General features: G+C 45.7%; 1 protein-coding gene across 1 annotated transcript in view; it reads right to left on the bottom strand.

The window, feature by feature from the left end:
* Positions 1-11,619: 11,619 nt before the first annotated feature.
* Positions 11,620-19,257, bottom strand: part of LOC122625606 (putative serine/threonine-protein kinase STE20-like) — a 77,330-nt gene continuing 69,692 nt past the window's right edge. Inside the window, exon 4 of the mRNA XM_043805690.1 lies at positions 11,620-11,905. Coding sequence (XP_043661625.1) covers positions 11,838-11,905 — 68 coding nt within the window. The 3' untranslated portion in view covers positions 11,620-11,837. The remainder of the gene's footprint in view (positions 11,906-19,257) is intronic.

The raw sequence follows: 19,257 nt of genomic DNA, 5'->3' as shown, positions 1-19,257 counted from the left end.
AAATTGGATCTCGAACTCTACCGCCACACTCAAATATTTTGGAGAGCGCCAAAAAGCCGAACAACATCCCAAAGAACTTGGTGGCCCGGAGAAGTATGATGTTCGCAAGGATCCCAAAGAAGGTTCAGTGTTTTAGAGTCAGAGCTTCGAATGTTTCTTATGCGCTCAACTTGGGTTGAGCTGACCCGTATATATAGTACTTATATATATACATATAGTTCCATATACATATACATATGTTTGCAAAATCATGCATATGTCATGTATGGTCTGACCACTTGAGCTGCAAAGTGCATGCTCAGCATTCCCACGCTCCGCGATCGGCTTATGTATAAGCGTTAGATCATATTACTTGAGCGCTGGAACACTTGTGTAATTGTTGGTGGTCTTTTACGTTATGTTTATTATGACAAAGTGTCACAATGTTTCGAAGATATGTTGTACCCATTAATTAAGTATATTTATAGGGTAGATATGCTACAGAAGGTTCTTGGTATGTATTGGGAACCCTCAAACGACGTTTTTAAGTATACTTTTAGATTCGCGAGACTTAAAAGAGACGTCCTAAATGGAGAATCCATACCAACAAAACGAGAAGCCCTACAAGTATTAATGTCGATTTTTGATCCCTTGGACCTGTTATCCTGCTACACGATCGGCCTTAAAATGCTACAGTACTGGTAGCAGCCAAATGTAAGGTCGCCCCACTAAACCCAGTCTCAATACCACGCATGGAACTACTGGCCGCTGTAAAACTCCTGACGCTAATCGCTGTTTAAAAGGCCCTCACTTCCTAGTCAAGCCAGAAAGCGAATGGCCACTACAAGACATTATTCTCGATAACAACGAGCCGTGTGAACTACGTAAGCATATCTTCGTTGTAAACAAACTAAAGTGTTTTGATTTTGCAGTAGAATACTTCTCTGATTGGAGACGCCTATACATAGCTGTGGCAACATTCGTGCTATACATTCAAAGAGTACGTGCCAAATGTCTCGGAAATCAACTACCGAAAACGTTAGACCCCGAAATCATAAATAGAGCAAAATCGTGGCTATATACACAGGCAAAATCCAGGGTGTATTCAGCTGAAATAACCGCTCTAAAAAATAATTCAGCCATTGACAAGTCAAGCTCGTTGATTGCCCTGAACGTTTACCTGGACGAAGACGGCGTACTAAGAATTCATGGAAGAAACGTGAGGAAATTCTATTCCAGCACCAACGCATCCACTAATATTTAGAGTCGGTTGTTGCCAAATTCGACTTCTACATCGAGCTGTGCACTGATCTCGCTGTACCTTCCATCTGCCAACCTAACTAGCCGTCTTATCCTTGTAATCGTTCCTCAGGCAGCCAGCTTGTCCGCCAGTTCTTCTCTTACGAAGATTGATGTTACTAAAACAAATCTACCGATAATAGCGGTAGCGAATCTATATAAGCCTTTACTATAAAATACCTGTTAAAATTTTCTGGTATACCGATATAATTTTGAAAAACAGTAATACAAAATGAATAATAAGAGTGGACATGGTAAAAAGGATTTTTGGCAAATCGATAAAAAATAATTTTAAAAAATCAAAACACTTTCCAAAAGGATAGGCGTTGCAGTTTTGGGCGTTTTGTGGACATTATAATGGGGAAAATAGTTTGCGAGACTAAAAGTTTTTGGCAAATCAATAAAAGTTACAAGAAAAACAGAAAACACTATAGTCGAGTTTCCCGACTGTCATATACCCGTTACTCAGCTAGCGGAAGTGCGAAGAAGAAATTTCAACACTGGCAGTTTTCGGTTTGTGGGCGTTAGAGTGAGCGTGGATTTTTTTTGCAAATCGATAAAAATTACAAGAAATACAGAGAACACTATAGTCGAGTTTCCCGACTGTCATATACCCGTTACTCAGCTAGCGGAAGTGCGAAGAAGAAATTTCAACACTGGCAGTTTTCGGTTTGTGGGCGTTAGAGTGAGCGTGGATTTTTTTTGCAAATCGATAAAAATTTACAAGACTAATAAAAAAAGATAAAAATTCAAAACATTTTTCAAACGTGTGGGCGTGGTAGTTTAGTCGTACACGTTTTAATATAGCTTAATTGCGAAATTTTAACGCTGAGGGTGATCATGGTCAAAACCTTACTGTCACTGCATGACCAATTTGAATTTTTACCTGCATCATCCTCTTTCAGCGCGCCTGATGCCACGTCCCACACGCTCTGCGTGTACCAGTACGCTGCGCATCTGTATACGCCAAGAATCATAATTCTGTTCTTCCAATTTGTCGATTTGGTATATGTATGTAAATTATGATAAGGGTTGGCCGGCGGTTAACGCGCGCGACTTTTACTAATCAGGTGTCAGGCGGAGCCGTGACAATGAAAGATTAAGACTTACTTTTTATGCTTTATTACACCGAGCCAAGCGGAGCTGTAGCTTCGGAGACAAAATCAGAACTGAATATAAAATACAAGAATTCAAACTTAGGAGCTAGCATGAAAACGAAACACATTGTTGCGATCTCATATTCGTAGCGGCCACGCAAATCTGCAGTGTCTGCCGGCTACGTATCGACATCCGGCATAATGCTTACGTTGCAGTATGCCGATGTTGTCGTATTTCATGCGCCCGTGGGAGCGACGTTTGCTTTAGTTAACTACCCCCCCCTCAAGACGGAGGCCGCCCTCGGCCGACCTTAACTCAGCAATCGCCACGTACAGTTGTCTTGCGGACCTCTTGGCCTTCCAGGCGCGCCAGCCCACAATGGCAACACATAACAGGAGGAAACATGATGCTGCTACGGTCAGTGCCACTCGCTGGGGTCGTTCGGCGTTGAATTCTTCTCTGAACCTCCGGATTGTCTCTAAGTTACCTTCATTTAGGCGATGAAGGTACGGGAGACTGAGCACGCTTTGGTGAGAGGTGATGTTCAGCAGAGGGAATTTCGCTACCCCCGGTACTCTGTTCTGGATCCCGTTCTGGTTGACGTACAGGGTTCCGTTAATGACGGCACGTCGGGCGAAGGTAACAAGATGCGTACTATGCACCCAGATTTCAGAGCCGTTGTCCACTTGTACCTTGGCGGCCCTGTCGTTGATGATGACGATCCCCTCATCTACATAGGTGATGGGGTCCAGGCTGCTGGGTTGTATTTCGCAGTGCGCCTCGCCGCCTGCATGGAGTTCTTTCGCACAAGAGCTGCCTGATGATAGCTGGCAGAAGGTGGCGCTGGTTGATGCGGTGCAAGCTTTGACGGATCTCGTTGTCGCATTCTGCGATAACGCCATCATCTAAACGTAGCATGGGTCACGGGTTCGTGACTGACGGGGAAAATAGTAATTTTCTTACAGGCGAACTTAATTACCGGAAATTTAATGATAAAGTGTAATGCGTTATTGGACTGCAGAACCTTTACGGACGATACGGACATGAGGTCCCCTATGGGGGTGTTGGTGGGCTCCTCTAGCCAAACTGAACTCAAATCTGCGTGATCAAGAATATTTGGGCTAACAATGTTCATTTTTGCAAGTGTCACGGCCAACATTAAAGTTTGAAGCTCCATCATGAGCATTCTATTTCTCGCGAGCAACGTTTCATACAAATGACCGGAGTCAATTTGCGACGCTTTTGCTGCTTTGAGGATTAAGTTGACGGTGGCAGTTAATTTATTAATTTGACTCTGGATTTTTGTATTGATTTCTATCTGCCTATTGTTCGCGTCTATCAATCGCGCCTCTACTCTACCCTACTGTCTTGCAAATCGCTGGCATCAGGTGTACCGGCTACAACCTTTAGTATGGAGCCCAGGAAGTCCAAGCTTCTGGCCACTCGATGGTGCGTGCCCAGTGCATCCAGAAAGTCCCGGAGGTGTGCTGAATCTACATTCAGCAAATTTCTCATGTGTGACTGCGGGAAGTGGCTAAGCAGACCGACCGTCTCCTCTACTACACGTGCGTACTCCGAAAGATTCGCGGAGTGCCTCACGTAGGCGAAATTCTCCCACACCAAGATCTGGCCATCGACTATGGGAATGTATTTGGCGCGCGAATAATCGGTTATGTGAGCCGATGCCAATGATAGAGACACGAGAAGGATAAGATTGGTCCTGTGGGTGAAAGTTTAAATGGTTGATTTTTTTTATTTTGTGGACAAGGGGAACCCAACACCAATAATAATAAAAATGCTTAAGAATATAATGTGCGCGGATGGCGCTGCGCTTAGATCTATTAAAAATTACGCCAAGTGGCTAGAAAAAATTTAAAATTAAGCGAAACACTGACCTCGCTGCTGAGCGCGTCATTTTAAATTGTCCTTGTGGACCACCCTCCCCTCAATAAGGACCGTGGTCCCCATGTCCGCTTCTACAGCTCTTTCTTCGCACAACGGCGTGAGCTTGTTGCCGAGTCTTCGGTTGGATTTTACCAACACTTTCTCGCCAACATCGAATGTCCTATTCTGCCGCGAGGCGTTTTCTCTGGCCCTCAGCGCGGTCTGAGCCTTCTGGATCCTATTGCGGATCTCTAGCTGCGGCTCATCGGGGTGTGTTAGGACGATGTCAGCCGGTCTCCTGTCGATGACCGAGTGAATCGACTTATTATACTGGGTAGTGGCCAACATTATTATTTCGACCGTATCACTCAAGCCCTTGTCTATCTTTATGCATCTGGCTAGCTCCAGCAACGTGCTATGGAAACGCTCCACCTGCCCGTTGGAGGTGCTGTGCAGTGGTGGTGCGTTTGTAACGCTTACCCCAAAGTTGTTACACAGCATGGACACGATCGTGTGTGACTTCAACGACGGTTCGTTGTCGCAATAAATGGTCTTTGCCCTTGGGAAAAAGTTCATGAGTTGAAGCAGCGCCGGCTTCAGGTCTTCAATAGTTCTCGAGGCGATTGGTTGTACGACGGCAAATTTAGAAAACTTGTCGACGCAAGTGAGGAAAACCTTTTTGTCGGTAGAGAAAATGTCGATGTGCAACATTTCCCCTGTGTGTGACGGTATTGGCGTTTCACCGAGTTCTTGTTTTCTCGGGTGCCTGTCATACTTTGCCCTTGCACAAGTCCTGCAATTCTGCACGATCTCGTTGGCCAGCTTGGCCATTTTGGGGAAATAGTATTCCGACGATACCTGCTTTACATTTTCTTGCGCTGCTCTGTGCGCCCTATTATGTTCAGCAGTTAAGATTTCCCTTCTTTCTTCGATTCTGAGTACGTCCACGACACGGTTCCTGCAATGCCAGAACTTTGTGGCTGGGAACCTCCGGACTATCTCATCTTGTATCATTGCGAGCGTGTGCAAATCGCAATGGAAGGCGTTTACGGCCCTTGGGACGATTATGTCTGCCAGTTCGTCTAGTAAAAAATTATCTGGTTCTGGAAGCAGTTCAATGGCTTGTCTGTTGACTCGATTGTGTGGGTGAGAGACACCTCACTGTGAATCGTTGCTGCGCAAGATTCGGGCTCTTCTTGTTCCAGCACATTAAGCTGTTGTCTGGACAAGGCGTCCGCTACCAGGTTCTCTTTACCGGGCTTGTAAAATAAAAAATTGAGGGCGTCAGAATCACTTTCGGCATCGTCCTCGATCTGCGCCATAGCGCCGTTGGCGGCTTCGGCGTACGAGGTCTGCCCCTGCCCAGCATCTTGGGTTACATGATTCACCCTTTGTTGCTTGCCCTTTCCGTTAGAGCGATCGGACATGGCCGACCTCCTGCTGACGCCAGCGGAGGCCTGGGTGGGCTGTCCAAATTTTGACAGCGAAGGGTCTACCTCCATTGGAGCACTGGCGCGAGTTTGCTGCTCGGCATTTCGCTGGCCGTATTGGCCTTGCTGCTTGTTCTGCCTACTAAAATGTGGGTTCTTTGACCCGCTTGCCTGTGTTTCTTGTTGGGGTGGCTTGACCCGCTGTTGGGTGTGTTCTTTTTCCTCAATGCTTCTCGCGAAGTTGGCAGCGAACGCATATCTTTCATGGTTCGATTCCACCTCTTGCGCGAGCGCCAGAGCTGACGGCAAGTCCCTTGGCTTTGCTGAGAACAGCACATCTGTGAGACTACGCTTGAGTCCCGAAATAAACACACGTAGTGCATCTTCGCGGAACTTTTCGCAGAGGCCCTTTGCTAGGACCGGCTCGTATGACATGTTGACTTTATTAGTCAACAATGTAAGCTTTTGCCGACCTCATCATAGTATTGCAGCAGAGACATGTTGCCTTGTCTCAGCGTGGCCAGCTCTTGCTCAATTACGTGAACTGGACGTTTGTCGCTGTACGTGAAGTCGAGGCGACTTATAATCGCGTCAAAGTTAAGAACTGTGCCGAAAGAGGCTAGAACAACGTCCGCGGCCCCCCTGATTTTGTTTCTTATAATTATGACCGCCTGATAATGGCGTGAACTGCCGTCGTACGGCCTAAAAATACGATAGGCTGCGAGAGCCGCCTGTCTCCATGAAACATACGATTCATGTGCGCCTGCAAACTCGGGCAAGCATTTGACGGCATCTAATGGCTCGTCGCAGCGGATATCATTTCTTATCTCTATGGGTGCATAAGCTTGCACCTCTGGTGGCGTAATATGCGCTGCGGCCAGCTGCTGGGCCATTGCGTTGACTTTGTCAATCAAGACCTTATTTGCAGCGGCTTGCTCAGCTAAGGCAGCGGTGACGGCTGCCTGCATTACGAATTTCAACTGGTCTGGGTCCATGACGCTGTCTGTAGGACGAGGTGAGGGTGGGGGTGAGGGTGTGCGTCTTGGCACTGAACAGCGAATGCGATGGTCGTCGCAATCAGAGTCAGAATCACTACACTTTCGGCGAGTGTTTCTATAGAAAAGGAAGGGTGAAGTCATATGCTTCTAATGTAAACAACGAAAACTCGAACACAACGCTTGAGGACGGAGGCAACAAAGTTGCGAAATCCCACGGATCGTATTACGTTGAACGACCAAACAAAACGAACAAGATGAAGGCAGACGGAAAAAAAAAATTTGTGCGCGCATGCATTTGATGCGCCGCTTTTAGTAATTATTCAACAAATGTTTATATATTTTTGCTGCCAATAGTTTTCCGTCAACTTAATCCTTTACTAGTTTCACGTATGTTAAAACTATTTATTATTTAATTTCATTTAAGAAAAGACACTTGCAAAAATGTGTTTATATGCTTATTTTTTGTTTCGCAGGTTTAAGTGCAGTTTTAAAAAAAAGGTGCCCACTTACATTTTTTTTTTTTGGTGTTGTGTTGTGTTCTAAACTGAAGTTGGTTTCTGTTTTTGTACACTGCTTGTCTCTGCCTCCCGCGCTGCCGTCTCCGCTGTCCAGATAGCTTGCGCGCTAATCTGGCGATAAGTCGCTGCCCGAAGAGCACCCGCGGCTTCGGTGTGACGTGAAATTAAGTTTGCGCTATAGCGCACCTCAGCCAACTGCACTCAAGAGGCGAGGTTAATGGCGTTGTAGCTGTGCTGCCTGTGTTGACGTAGGTCAGCAGCAGCCACTTGTTAAATAGTTCTGTTGTAAACAACAGTGGTCACAAGCACTTGTTTTGTTGCTACAGCCCTGTTAATGTGGCTGAGTCTGATTAACTTGTAGTTAGGTATTAGATTTTTAGAATTTATTTTAGTTTGTTTTGCACTTTTTTTGTGTTCGTGGGTAATGACTAACGCACTGTCAAATACCACTGGTTGGGCGCCAATTATGATAAGGGTTGGCCGGCGGTTAACGCGCGCGACTTTTACTAATCAGGTGTCAGGCGGAGCCGTGACAATGAAAGATTAAGAGTTACTTTTTATGCTTTATTACACCGAGCCAAGCGGAGCTGTAGCGTCGGAGACAAAATCAGAACTGAATATAAAATACAAGAATTCAAACTTAGGAGCTAGCATGAAAACGAAACACATTGTTGCGATCTCATATTCGTAGCGGCCACGCAAATCTGCAGTGTCTGCCGGCTACGTATCGACATCCGGCATAATGCTTACGTTGCAGTATGCCGATGTTGTCGTATTTCATGCGCCCGTGGGAGCGACGTTTGCTTTAGTTAACTTGTATACATGTATATGTATACATTCTTGCTTTGGGCCCATGACCTATTAAGGTTTATTTCGCTTGAGTAAAAACACGTCCGCTTTGGTTAAGTACGAGTATATAAGTACATATGGAATGATCTTTATTCGATAATTTTAGTGACTGCTGTATGTACTATCGGTACATATTATGTGTTAGAGATTACAGTGCTATCTGATAGATTCAACACCCTTCCTCAATTTAAGATCAGATATTATATTTTAGTACAAACATAACTTCTTAGTAATCTCACAAGGCTTTTGTTTCTGAAGGTTCTTCTTTAACATATATGCATATATGTTTAGTTGATATCTTTTACAGAGTGAAAGATGTCGATATGTTTTGACCTTGAATGATGTACAGGATTCTTTGACAACTGCTGAGCGCTTAAATTGTCAGTATTCATTATTTTTGATGTTCCAGATTCTCCGCTGCCAATTTCCAATATAAGTCGTCTTAATGAAATCGCCTCCCTCATGCGGATGATAACGCCATGTATTCTGCTTCTGTACTGCTGAGAGCTAAGCTGCGTTTTCAGATTTCCACGAAATCGGTCCTTCAGCCAGATACAATAGGTATCCTATGTATGATTTTCTATCACGTTTGTCATTTCCCCAGTCAGCACCCACGTAATCAATTAGAGGCTCATTGGTAACTTTATAATGCAATATTAGATCCTTTGTCGATGCCAAATATATAAGTACATGTTTTACTCCTGTCCAAAGCTCACTGTGGGAATCCTTGTTACGCTGCGCCAATTTAGATACTGAATGTAAAATGTCTGGCCTTGATGAGCACACCACATGAGTTCACCTACCTCCGCTTGATATGCCTGCTCGTTGACTCTTTTGCATCACTCATGTGATTTGGAATTCTGCATTTAGTGGAGTTGCAGCTGCCCCACACTCCTTAATACCATGCCGCTGAAGCAGATTTCAAACATTGAGCGACTTTTCCTTTAATGCTGATATCATTTTTAACTTGACAAGCTATGATCAGATCGTCAACATATAGAAGAATAAGCGCAAGATGGCGTCCACCTTTATTCATGTATAGACATGGCTCGTTTGTACAGGACTAAGCCCAATAATATACAAAATTCATCCAACTTACAGTTCCGCTCTCTGCCAGACTGTTTAGTCCGTAAATTTCCTTCTTTAGCAAAAGCACGCCGTCGGCATGATTTTCGGCTAGAAATCCCAGTGGCTGTATCATTTACACAGTGTCTGTTAAATCGCTATTTAAATAAGCCGCGCAGACATCCATTTGGTGCAAATGTAAGTTTAACTGTGCAGCCAGGGCAAGTATTAAACGAATAATTTCCATCCGACAAACAGGTGAAAAAGTCTCTGAATAATTAATTCCATACTGCTGTGAACAGCCCTTGGCTACTAGGCGTGCTTTGTATCGCTGCACTTGCCTGTTGGCATACCTCTTCACAGTGGATATCCCTTATGCAGCCTATAGCTCGTTGTGTTCTCGAAAGATCTACTATCTGCCAAGTCTGGTTGTTCATTAGAGCCTTATACTCTCAATTCATTGCTTCCAAACATAATTCCGAATCAGGACATCTGATTAAATACATTAATGCCAATTGCCGGTATTCCTTCGGTATTCCTTCCTTTTCTGCTTGAATTTCTTCGTGCGTGACTTTTATCCAATGCAACTGCGAAAGAACTACAAACTTTAAAATGAGATATTGATTTTTTTTTACCATTGCACGCTTTCATTGGTGTCATATCTCTCAGGGCGTTTCGCAGATATACAGCTGTGTATATAGCTTCTCCCCATAAAGACTGCACCAGGCCAGATTGCGTCAGCATGTATCGGGCCATCTCCACCAACGTACGGTTACTCCTCTCCGCTACTCCATTTTGTTGTGGCTTGTATGGCATTGTCAATTGCCGCTTGATCCCATTCACTTTCAGGAAATTTACAAAGGTTGGGTTTACAAATTCCTTTCCGTTGTCGCTGCGTTTAGAACTTTAGAACTTTAGAAGCTTTCCAGTTTGCTTCTCCACAAGTCGCTTGAATTCCACGAACTTTGAGAATACCTCGTCTTGGCTTTTCAAAAAGTAAACAAATATGCGACGAGAATTGTCATCGATAAACGTGAGAAAATATGTATTGCTACCCAATGATCTTGTACTGAAGGGGCCGCATTTGTGGTAAATTACAACCTTCAATTCCACGAACCATGTTCTTCTTCACGATTTCGGACATACTGCGATAATTGATAACCATATCGCATGTGCCATATAATACCATCGGCGCTGCAAGCCGCAAAACACTGATTGCACTTATCATCGAATGTATAAAGATTTCCAGTTTACTTGAAATATACACTCACCCTTCTGTATAATCTAAGCGTGCATTTCGTTAAAGTGCACCAAATTGCCATTACAAACAGTTTGACTTACAGACATCAAGTTTCCCTCCATCGTAGGAACATATAGTACGTCGTTTAATAGAAGGGTTTATCGATCCGTCTTTATCTTAACCACTCCTTTTGCTCTGCCTTTAGACATCCGTCTTCAGCTAAGTCAATTGTTTCGGTGTGCTTCTCCAGGGTTGTAAACAAATTTCGTCACAGCACATGTGACTTGTAGCCATTTTGTGCGAACAAAGCTATCCGCGTATAGATCTCCCAATAAGCTGCACTGCTGTTGAACAGTTGGAGCCTGCTTCTTCTTTTTGGTTCCATCTAACCGACATTCGGCCTTTATATGTTCACGCTTGCCACAATTATAACGCATCACATTCTTCCAATTCTTTTTAGAAACTGGCATGTCGCTCGGTCCAAATTGAGATCGTCTGTCTCTCTCTTCTTTGACCTTAATTCGAAATACCTCGAAGTCCGGCAGTGTATCACGCGTCTTGATGGCGACCACAAAATTTTCGTAATCCTTGGGAAAACTCGATAGCACGATTAGGAGCTTCGAGCCTCCTCACTTATGTCAATTCCCACCGACGATAATTGAACCAAAACCTCACTGAAAGCATTCAGGTGACTGGAAACATTTTGGCCATCCTCCATCTTTATGCTTAGCAACGTTTTGTAGAGCAATACTTTTCTGACTGGCCCACTCGGTTGATTCACCTCTCCTAGTTTAGTCCAAGCTTCAAACGATGTCGTACAAGTTTTAACATAGCTTAGTTGCGAAGTTTTAACGCTGAGGGTAATCATGGCCAAAGCATCACTGTCACGGCTTGACCAATTTAAATTTTTACCAGCATAATCCTGTTTCAACGCGCCTGATGCCACGTCGCATAGCTCTGCGTGTACCAGTACGCTGCGCATCTGTATACGCCAAGAATCATAATTCTGTTCTTCCAATTTGTCGATTTTGTATATGTATGTATACATGTATATGTTTATAAGTTTGCTCTGGGCCCATGACCTATTGAGGTTTATTCCCGTCCGCTTTGGTTGAGTATATATATATGGAATGATCTTTATTCGATACTTTTATCATACATGCATACTCGCATTATGTGTTATGTGCTATCTGATGGGTTCAACAAAAAGTTTGTCAAAATTAACGTTAACTTTATTAATTATTTGTTTTAGTTTTTTTTTTGGTTGCTTATAATTTAATTGTCAAAATATAGTACACAAAATTTTAGTATTTGGGCCGTCAGCTTGTCTAAAACAATAACTAAAAAAAGTGAATGGAGGAATAATGAAGTATTTTTTCTATATCCACTAAAGAGTCAGTACTAAGGGCACCACAGTGATCCAAAAAACGTTTTAGATTAAAGTAATATATATATAAAATAATAAAATAAAAGTTTCTTAAAATATCCATTTTGTATCATTTGGTTTAGGGTTGTGAGTGTCCTGAGCATCACAAAATATTTCATCTGGAACGAGAGGGAAAATGTATATATATTTATTTAAAAATCAAATACAGTAAGTTTCTTGACGGACGGACATGGCCAGATCGACTCGGCTATTGATCCTGATCAAGAATATGTATACTTTATATGGTCGGAAACGCCTGTTACATACTTTTCAACGAATCTAGTATATCCTTTTACTCTACGAGTAAGCGGTATAAGAAGGCTATGAATTTACTGATTAAACGATTTGATATTACAGTTTTACACCTTTAGGCACAAAGTGCTCTCGATTTTTAAATTTGAGTCCGAACCTTCGAAATTGCACCTTCGCTTTAAAGTATTGGGTGTGTTTAAAATCTTAAATTAAAACTAGTATACCCTTTTACTCTACGAGTAACGGGTATAATTAAATTAAATAAAGACAAGAGAGATACCAGTTACTCAGCAAGTGGAAGTGCGAAGGAGAAATTTCAACGCTGACAGTTTTTGGCGTTTTGTGGGCGTTAAAGTGGTCGTGGCAAAAAGATTTTTAGCAAATCAAGATAAATTTACGGCTAAAAAAAATTTAAAAACTATCAATATATTTTTTAGGTGTGGCGTGGCGGCAACAGTTTTTTTTAGCAAACCGATAAAAATTTACAATACTAATAAAAAAATTTAAAAATATCAAAACATTTTTAAAAAGTGAGGGCGTGGAGCTTTGGGCGGTTTCTGGGCGTTAAAGTGGGCGTGGAAAAAGATTGTTCTTCAAATCGATAGAAATTTACAAGCCTAATACAAAAATTATACAAAAACAAGAGAAAACGCTATATAGTTCCCCGACTATCTAATACCCGTTACTCAGCTAGTGGAAGTGCGAAGGAGAAGAGTCTTTGACACTGACAGTTTTTGGCGGCTTGTGGGCGTTAGAGTGGGCAAATCGACATAAATTTACAAGTCTAATACAAAAATGAAAAAATATCAAAACATTTTTTAAAAGCGTGGGCGTGGCAGTTTTGGGCGGTTTGTGGGCGTTAGAGTGGGCGTGGCAAAAAGTTTTTTGGCAAATCGATAGAAATTTACAAGTCTAATACAAAAATGAAAAAATATCAAAACATTTTTTAAAAGTGTGGGCGTGGCAGTTTTAGGCGGTGTGTGGGCGTGGAAACATGAATCGAAAAACTTCCGTGTATGTCCCTGGAGTCCCCATGCTCAATCTCAACTGTCTAGCTTTAATGGTTCCTGAGATCTTGACGTTCATACGGACAGACAGACGGCCAGACGGACAGACGGACGGACATGGCCAGATCGATTCGGCTATTGATCCTGATCAAGAATATGTATACTTTATATGGTCGGAAACGCCTGTTACATACTTTTCAACGAATCTAGTATATCCTTTTACTCTACGAGTAAGGGGTATAAGAAGGCTATGAATTTACTGATTAATTTACTGATTAATCGGCAAAAGTTCTGGCCGATAGAAGGCCGCAAGCTCGTTAGTGTCATCAATAAATGCGTGTGATGTTTTAAAATGAAGCCTGTGACTTGGGAGCTAGTAATGTTATGCAAATCGATTGCAACCTAATCCAGCATTTCAAACTACAGGAGTTAACTATTGTGGGCCCTTCTATCATAAGGCAGAGACCAAAAACCAGGCACCCCATAAGTGCTAAATCGCCGACATCGTTTGCTTTTCTACGACCATAGCTCATTTGGAAGTTGTCCAGGATCTCACGACGGATTCTTCCATCGCACCTCTGTGAAAATTCATCAGTATTCGAGGTTTCCGCGTACCATTTGGATTGTTAATGCTACAAGCTTTGTCGGGCGAGCTTGCCGAACTACTTTAGCTATTTTTGAGCAAACCGTTCACGGCATCGGTAACTTCCGCCAGCTTAGCTGATGGGATCGATTGGAAGTACATCCCTCCGCGGTGCCCGCATTTCCGTGGTTTATGGGAGGCTACTATTAAGTCGGCTAAATTTCACTTCTGCAGAGTCGTCCGTGATTCCATCTTAAACATCGAAGAATTAGGAACTCTTGCGTATGAGATTTCTGCCATCCCCAAATCACGTCCACTCTGTCCAATTTCAGTAAATACTGAAAGTCTTGAGGTGCTAACGCTGGCGTATCCTGATCCTGACATCACTCATCTTCACGAAGGAAGTGTAATCGTCGAGAAAAAACGCAATGTATAGACTTCTGAATACCGTTCTAATAATTGGTGGGATATTTATATTTGTTGATTTAAGGATTTTAAGTTTTGTAAGAAATTAAACTGTCGCTATAGGCAACGCAAATGCGTCCGTTTTTAATTATTTCTCTATGTAATTCTAATTACATTATGGTCGGAAATACCCTGGCACGCGCCTGTCAGAATTTTCGATTTCGTTTTCCGTCATTTGCATTCAATTGTAAAAGTGACAAGTCGTGTTTGTTTAAATCATTTTCAACATAAAATATCTAAATCCGGTAAGTAAAGTGTTTCGCATTGATAAATTAGCATAGCTAATTGCATTCCAAACTGCATGATTTTGCGAAAAGTGTTTAAAATACATATTTGTACATAATATGTTAAGCGCAAGAAATGTGAAATGCTAAAAGAATTTGCACAGAAAAGAAAACTATGGAATGCAATTGTTATGTTAATTTTATATTCATTATAAAATATACCACGCCCAAGTCGAAATTAAAGTTAAAAATGGGTCGCGCTTTTTTTTTAAAGATATGTTTTCATGCGCCTCTATTTTTATTTTGGCATATAAAATACAATATCATGTGTAACGAACTGTTTTTCTTGTTTCGGCTCGCTACGAAATGCAACGGCTAGCTCAGAGATTTTGTTTGTTCGTCCCACCAAATTTATGATTTGTGTGATTGCCCGACCAAGAAGAAGACCGATTCTCAGATTTAACCACTTTTATTTATCGTCACTTGTTGACCAGGATTCGGTGATCCTCGCCGAATGGATGCACGTCGTTGCTCCCTCGTCGTCCTTCCGTCGTACGCCTGCGTCGCTGCCGACGGGGATCCGTACCGGCTCGCCTGGGGCTTAGGATGTTATGGGGCAGGGTGTGTCGTCCACGAGCTAAACTAGCGCTCCACTCCGAACCACCGTGCGACCACTGACTCCACCGTCCCTTCCTGCGTATGCCAGGCACTCGTTGCCCTCGCCGAAGGATAACCTGCGGGCTCGATCGGGGCTTAGGATGTTATGGGGCAGGGTGTATCGTCCACGAGTTAAGCTAGCGCTCTCCTCCGAACCACCGTTGCGACCACTGACTCCACCGTCCCTTTCTGACTACGCTAGGTCCTCGCCGAAGGATAGCCTGCGGGCTCGACCGGGGCTTAGGATGTTATGGGGCAGGGTGTATCGTCCACGAGTTAAGCTAGCGCTTCCCTCCGAACCACCGTTGCGACCACTGACTCCACTGTCCCTTTCTGACCACGCTAGGTCCTTGTGTTCGCTCGTCCTTCGCTGATCTTCACGTGCGGCGATCCACTCTGGATGCCCGCTTGACGCACTTGTGTTCCCGTCGGTTCACTGTCACTCGGTATCGACTCTTCGCGTACTTCTTCGCTTTCCGTATGGCTGTAAGGCCCTCGCGTACTTCTTCTCGACTGTCCGTATGGCTGTAAGGCCCTCGCGTACTTCTTCTTGACTGTCTGGCTGTGTGGCCCTCGCGTACTTCTCCTTGACTGTCCTGTGTGGCACTTCCTGAACCTGTTCCGACCGTCTGATCGCACGCCCGTGTCCGGACAGAGCGCCTCGCGCCTGTACTCTGCGCTTGCACGTATGACCTACGCGTGTTTAACTGACTGACTGTCTCGAGCTGCGCCGGCGCCGTCCCTTATATCGGCTGCGGGAATCCCGTTATTTCCCGTTTTGCACACGGCTCGCTCGGGTACAAGGTCCAAACATGTCCCGTTAGTTCACGGTGCGTCCTCTTTGTGTCTGTCCAAAGTCCGCACCGTTACCGTATGACCTCTACGCCCTTGGCGGGTTCGAGTCCAAGGTCCAGCGCGGTACCGTTAATTCACGGTCTCTCCGCTTTGCCGGGGTCCAAGGTCCATTATTTCCCGTTCGACCTGACCGCCCTTGGCTCCTCTCGCATTCCAGCCGTCTTCGCTGTTGCTATGCCGATCTCCTACACCCGGATTTGTGGGGAGTTTTAATACTCCTCACATCTCCCCCTTTCTTCGGAAGATTTCAAAAGAATGCTGCTTCCGGCGGTCCTCTGCTTCGGTGTCTCCTTGCATGGGCAACTTCCTCAATCACCACTCGTCGACCCTGCGCCCTTTGTTCTCAGCCTGGCAGTCGCAGCTTATTTGACCCCGTCGTTCAGCGTCTTGACTTGGCATCTTGAACCTCCTTGCGCCTTCCTGATCGCAGCCTTACGTCTCAGCGTATTCGAGCATCTCGACGTGGCATCTTGATCCTCACCGTTCCATCCTCCTCACGTCGACCTGCGCCTCCTTGATCTCAGCCCGGCAGCCTCAGCCTAGTAGACCCTGTCGTTCGACGTCTCGACTCGGCATCTTGATCTTTGCGCCCTCCTCCAGCCTCCTGTATCTGTTGCCATCCGCTTCTCGTCACCAGCTCCGCATTTAAACTTGCCGCCTCTTCCTCGCTTCGCATCCCTGGCAACTCCACCGATACTCACCATGATCGACTTATCGATGTTGGCGACCGGCGTTGCCATCTCCGACTCCTACCGATATTGTCCCATCGCTGATTGCGCGATCGAGTTATCGATATTGGCGACCGGCGTTGCCACTTCCTGTTCCGATGTTCCGATGTCGTGCCGATTGCTGCCAATAGTGTGGCAGCGTGTTGAAAATCAATTTAATATCCAGTATTTTTTTGTTCCCTATCGATCTCACTATCGATCGACCGCTATTATCGTAGCGCCCCCATCCCGATTTTCTCCAGTGTTTTGATGCCCACAGCTGACTTGGTTTGTTTTCATCCAAAGAAGCTTTATGCTGTCATCCTTGCATCCTGATGTTGGGGACCACCGCTGGTACGTCCCTTCTTGTTCCGGGGCTGCTGACCCTGGACCCCAAGCGCCCTGGAGTCCATCCTGCGGCAGCACGTGCCCCCCTCGCTTCCGTGCCTGCGGCATCCTCGCGCCGACCTGCTGCTGCGGTTGTTTCCGCACCTTCCTACCAAGGTGGGCTGTGTCGTGACCCCCATCCGCCTGTGTGCCAATCCACACGTTGATTACCTCGGAAGCGATGCTCAACGATTCGCTAAGAAAGCCTCCTCCTCCACCGTCGCCTCTACCGCGACGACGCCATCCTGGCCCTCGCCATACGGATTTCCTCGTCCGGATTTCCAGAGCCGGTCTCCCGCACCTTCCGGTTGTCGCTCGTTGCGAGCTGCTCCTCCTGGCCTCCGCCCCGCGCTCGAATTCCTCCTTCTGAACGTCGGTTGGGCGTTACGATACCCTGTATCGTCTTCCCCCTTCCTCTTCTAAGAGACTGTCCTTCAGCTCTGCCTCCAAACCCCGTGCTTCAGGTGTCTTCAACCCGAGGCTCCTCCTCCTCCTTGTTGGCTCCTTGACCAGGATTTCCACGCCGGTCTCCTTCCACGATTTCACCATCTTCCCCTCTGTTCTTTTGGCCAGGACAATCACGGTTGGGCGCCAGATGTAACGAACTGTTTTTCTTGTTTCGGCTCGCTACGAAATGCAACGGCTAGCTCAGAGATTTTGTTTGTTCGTCCCACCAAATTTATGATTTGTGTGATTGCCCGACCAAGAAGAAGACCGATTCTCAGATTTAACCACTTTTATTTATCGTCACTTGTTGACCAGGATTCGGTGATCCTCGCCGAATGGATGCACGTCGTTGCTCCCTCGTCGTCCTTCCGTCGTACGCCTGCGTCGCTGCCGACGGGGATCCGTACCGGCTCGCCTGGGGCTTAGGATGTTATGGGGCAGGGTGTGTCGTCCACGAGCTAAGCTAGCGCTCCACTCCGAACCACCGTGCGACCACTGACTCCACCGTCCCTTCCTGCGTATGCCAGGCACTCGTTGCCCTCGCCGAAGGATAACCTGCGGGCTCGATCGGGGCTTAGGATGTTATGGGGCAGGGTGTATCGTCCACGAGTTAAGCTAGCGCTCTCCTCCGAACCACCGTTGCGACCACTGACTCCACCGTCCCTTTCTGACTACGCTAGGTCCTCGCCGAAGGATAGCCTGCGGGCTCGACCGGGGCTTAGGATGTTATGGGGCAGGGTGTATCGTCCACGAGTTAAGCTAGCGCTTCCCTCCGAACCACCGTTGCGACCACTGACTCCACTGTCCCTTTCTGACCACGCTAGGTCCTTGTGTTCGCTCGTCCTTCGCTGATCTTCACGTGCGGCGATCCACTCTGGATGCCCGCTTGACGCACTTGTGTTCCCGTCGGTTCACTGTCACTCGGTATCGACTCTTCGCGTACTTCTTCGCTTTCCGTATGGCTGTAAGGCCCTCGCGTACTTCTTCTCGACTGTCCGTATGGCTGTAAGGCCCTCGCGTACTTCTTCTTGACTGTCTGGCTGTGTGGCCCTCGCGTACTTCTCCTTGACTGTCCTGTGTGGCACTTCCTGAACCTGTTCCGACCGTCTGATCGCACGCCCGTGTCCGGACAGAGCGCCTCGCGCCTGTACTCTGCGCTTGCACGTATGACCTACGCGTGTTTAACTGACTGACTGTCTCGAGCTGCGCCGGCGCCGTCCCTTATATCGGCTGCGGGAATCCCGTTATTTCCCGTTTTGCACACGGCTCGCTCGGGTACAAGGTCCAAACATGTCCCGTTAGTTCACGGTGCGTCCTCTTTGTGTCTGTCCAAAGTCCGCACCGTTACCGTATGACCTCTACGCCCTTGGCGGGTTCGAGTCCAAGGTCCAGCGCGGTACCGTTAATTCACGGTCTCTCCGCTTTGCCGGGGTCCAAGGTCCATTATTTCCCGTTCGACCTGACCGCCCTTGGCTCCTCTCGCATTCCAGCCGTCTTCGCTGTTGCTATGCCGATCTCCTACACCCGGATTTGTGGGGAGTTTTAATACTCCTCACACATGTTTTATAGTTTTTTTAAAGATGTCTGAAGATTTCACAACCGGCGCAAAGCTCACAAGTGGTTTTATTCCTTAAGGGTAAGTGAACCATATAAAATCATATTACATTCATTTTTATATCAGTACCATTTTTAATAGAGGATGATCTAGTGATGGAAACCCGTCAACCACCAACCATCAACGACAAATTGGCCGAGATGAACCAAAAAATTGGAAACTGTGTTGGAGGCAAACACGAAGCCGCTGGCGCAGACCACATACCAGGTTGCGAGGATGACGGCCTTGTTGGAGGTTTTCGTGAAGGGAAAGGCGAAAAAAATAGTAGAATA

Source organism: Drosophila teissieri, unplaced genomic scaffold, assembly GCF_016746235.2.
Source record: "Drosophila teissieri strain GT53w unplaced genomic scaffold, Prin_Dtei_1.1 Segkk14_quiver_pilon_scaf, whole genome shotgun sequence".
In the NCBI taxonomy this organism is placed as follows: domain Eukaryota; kingdom Metazoa; phylum Arthropoda; class Insecta; order Diptera; family Drosophilidae; genus Drosophila; species Drosophila teissieri.
The sequence above is the reverse complement of the archived record's forward strand: the minus strand, read 5'-3'. Positions and strand labels throughout refer to the sequence as shown.